The following is a 3,371-nucleotide window of genomic DNA, read 5'->3' on the forward strand; positions in this document are numbered from 1 at the left end:
AGTGGACAGGAAAGACGATGGGTGACAATCTGAGGAGAGCAGAGGATAAAAATAGATGGCGAGAGCTGGTTATCAGATGCAGTGGTTCCCCAACGGTTACCCCAACCACGGGATAGAAGAAGAAGAAGACTCTCTTGTAACACCTCTAATCTTCTGGCGCTCATATGACCTTATGCAGTTGTGAGCGCCGTAAAACCTCAACTAAAACTAAACTTTTTATGGCTCTTGTGCGTGTTTTTGAAAGAATGTTATGCTAAGTGTCTCTCCCCCCCTCCCTCCCAGATTACCGTCTGTCCATGCCCAGCGATCTGGGCGGCGCCTCGCAGGACGACGACTCCGTGCTGCAGTCGACAGATTCCGACGTCTTCCTGACAGACACGGCCGCGGAGAACATGGCCTGCCTCAACTACGTGAACGTCGCCATCGAGGAGGGAATGGGAGCCGCGGCGGCCCCCACCATACCAACCTCGTCGGCCGCCATGCCCCCGCTAGACGCAGTCCTCCCCCCGACCCACGAGGTGGTGGCCGGCCCCGCGACAAACTGCGCCTACCTGGCGTTTGAACCGCCACGAGCGGCCAGGGGAAACAGACAGGTGAGTGGGAGGCCGTTGAGGTCGCAAAAATAAACTTGGGTGTTTATTTGTATACACATGCACGCACACGCTCACATACACACACATATATGCACATACATGCACTCACATGCACACAGACATACCGGCACACAGACTTACATACTTTGTTGGTAGTTGGCGGGTGCTCTGGTGTGGTTTGCTCCTACTTTCCTATCAAACGTCTGTCATCCTTGTCTCTCCTTCTTTTTTGTGTACGTTACTCTCTTGTAACACTTCTGATCTTTGGCACTTATTGTGTTGCAAGTGATGTAAAAGACTTACTAAAATTAAAACTAATACTCTATCTCCTACCAGGTAAACTATTCCACTTTCCAGACACTCTCTGACAGTTAATGTATTGATATGCTTGTGTTTACTCAAACTCAAACTGACAATGGGTGGTTGGCGGGTGCTCTGGTGTGGTTTGCTCCTTCTTTCCTATGAAACATCTATCGTCCTTATCTATCCTCCTCCTGTTTTGTTCTTATTACTCTCTTGTAACACCTTTAATCTTTATTTGCAAGTGCCGTAAAAACTCTTACTAAAACTAAAACATCTATCCTCTTTATCTCCCCTCCTTTTTTGTGTTTGCTACTCTCTTGTAACACCTCTAATCTTCGGCACTTGTATGACCTTATTGTGTTGCAAGTACCGTAAAACACTTACTGAAATTAAAACTGACACTGTATCTCCTGCCTGGTAAACTATTCCACTTTCACTTTCCAGACATTTTGTGACAATTAATATATTGATATGCTTGGGTTTACTGAAACTCAAACAAAAATGACGCTGTATCTCCTCCTGCCAGGTATACTATTCCACTTTCCTGACACTCTGTGTGGGTGGTCGGCCGGTGCTCTGGTGTCGTTTGCTCCTTCTTTCCTGTCTAATATCTATCGTCCTTTCTTTTTTTTATGCTTGTTACTCTCTTGTAACCCCTCTAATCTTCGGCTCTTATATGACGTTATTGTATTGCACATGCCGTAAACCTCTTATTGAAACTAAACTTCTTTTTTGTGTTTGTTACTCTCTTGTAATACCTCTTATCTTCGGCACTTATATGACCATATTGTGTTGCAAGTGCCGTAAAACCTTACTAAAACAAACTCAGACAAAACTGACCCTGTATCTCCTCCCGCCAGGCCAACTACATCGTGATAGACCACCAGAACCCGGGCCAGGAGGGGGTAGGGGCTCCGGCCAGTCTGAGCAACCAGTCGCCCACCTCCCCGACCAGCGGGGTCTCCCTGCCCGAGTCACCCAGCAAGAAGCGCGAGAGCTACGCCATGATCGACTTCAACCGCACGGCAGCCTTGTCCAACGCCACACGGCCAGTGACCATGGAGGAGGAGGGCGGGAGGAAGACGAGACACAACAGCACTATCAGCGACATGCCCTGACGACCTTGGAAACAGCGACATGCCCTGACGACCTTGGAAACTAGCGACATGCCCTGATGACATCAGAAACTGGGACATGCCCTGACGACATCAGAAACTACAACATGCCCTGACGACGCGGGAAACAGCGACACACCCTGACCTTCGAAACAGCGACATGCCCTGACCTGGGAAACAGCGACATGCCCTGACGACGTCCGAAACAGCGACATACTCCATGTCCTGACATCCGAAACAGCAATATGCCCTGACCTCGGAATCAGGGCGGGATCCTTCCTTCTATCTGACACTGGACGTGCTCCTTCTGTCTGGCACTAGGCTGCTTCGTTCGTCTGGCACAGGGAGTGCTCCTTTCATCTGTCTGGCGCAGGGAGTGCTCCTTTCATCTGTCTGGCACAGGGTGTGCTCCTTCCTTCTGAAACAGGGTGTGCTCCTTTCATCTGTCTGGCACAGGGCGTGCTCCTTTCATCTGTCTGGCACAGGGCGTGCTCCTTCCTTCCATCTGGCTCAGAGCAGAGTGCGGCGACAGTGCCTGTATTGACAGATGTCCGTGTGTCGGAGTTGCAGACTGTTTATACCCAGTGATGTGTGTCGTTGACAGCTGCCTGTTGTAATCCTTAATGTGCTCGTGTCTCGCGTGTGTGTCGCTGTGATGTGAATGACATCACTGACGAGGTGTGTCAGACCGTTGCTTGTCATGGTGGAGCGTGTTGTCGTCTGCGGTGTTGGTACGCAGGGCGTGGCGTGTCGTGTGTGGCGGTCCCTCCTCGGTTCAGCCGTGACGAGCGACGTTTTCTTTCATCGTGTCAGCGATATGTGACCTTGCTCGGATACGTCTGGTGCTCTCGGATGTCGGATCTGATGACTTGACAGTTTTGTTGTTGAAAGTTTGGTGCGCAGCACAACCGGAAAGCTTGTTACTTATTCTCGGAGACAATCACACTGCCAGAAATGTATTGAGATTACTACTTGCCAAAATGTGTTATAACTACGTGTTCTGAGACGTGAACCGTGTCTCGCAAATTGCCAAAAGGGACAAGCAATATCGCTCCTCTGCTGCAGCACAGTGTGCATCCGGTGATGTTGTGCAGTCATGGTTAGTCTCTCTGCCCCTACGGGCGAAAATAACAAAAAACAAAAGAACAAAATATGAGGTCGATTCCCTCTTGGAGGAGATACGTTTCGGAGTGTCTGTTGAGATCATGAATCCTACGCAACGTGTGTGGGGGGCCTGCTGAGAGGTGGGGTCAAAGAAGCCTGCCTCTTGAATGATTTATATTGTGTTGATAGGGGGTGGTTGTTACACTGTGTGTAGGTAGGGTGATAGTCAGTTACACATTGTGTTGTTAATGGGGAT

At 49.6% G+C, this 3,371-nt stretch overlaps 2 protein-coding genes across 2 annotated transcripts in view; both read left to right on the forward strand.

The window, feature by feature from the left end:
* LOC101853714 (fibroblast growth factor receptor substrate 3) overlaps positions 1–25 on the forward strand; it is a 5,043-nt gene extending 5,018 nt beyond the window's left edge. Inside the window, exon 5 of the mRNA XM_013085637.1 lies at positions 3–25. Coding sequence (XP_012941091.1) covers positions 3–25 — 23 coding nt within the window. The remainder of the gene's footprint in view (positions 1–2) is intronic.
* A 257-nt stretch (positions 26–282) lies between these two features.
* Positions 283–3,149, forward strand: LOC106012510 (the record flags this gene model as incomplete). The annotated part of the gene is given in 2 exon segments (XM_013085639.2): positions 283–593; positions 1,757–3,149. Coding segments are annotated over 2 exon segments (555 nt in total). The 3' UTR covers positions 2,015–3,149.
* Between the last annotated feature and the right edge of the window lie 222 nt (positions 3,150–3,371).

The sequence above is a fragment of the Aplysia californica genome, unplaced genomic scaffold, assembly GCF_000002075.1.
Source record: "Aplysia californica isolate F4 #8 unplaced genomic scaffold, AplCal3.0 scaffold00393, whole genome shotgun sequence".
NCBI classification, from domain to species: Eukaryota; Metazoa; Mollusca; class Gastropoda; order Aplysiida; family Aplysiidae; genus Aplysia; species Aplysia californica.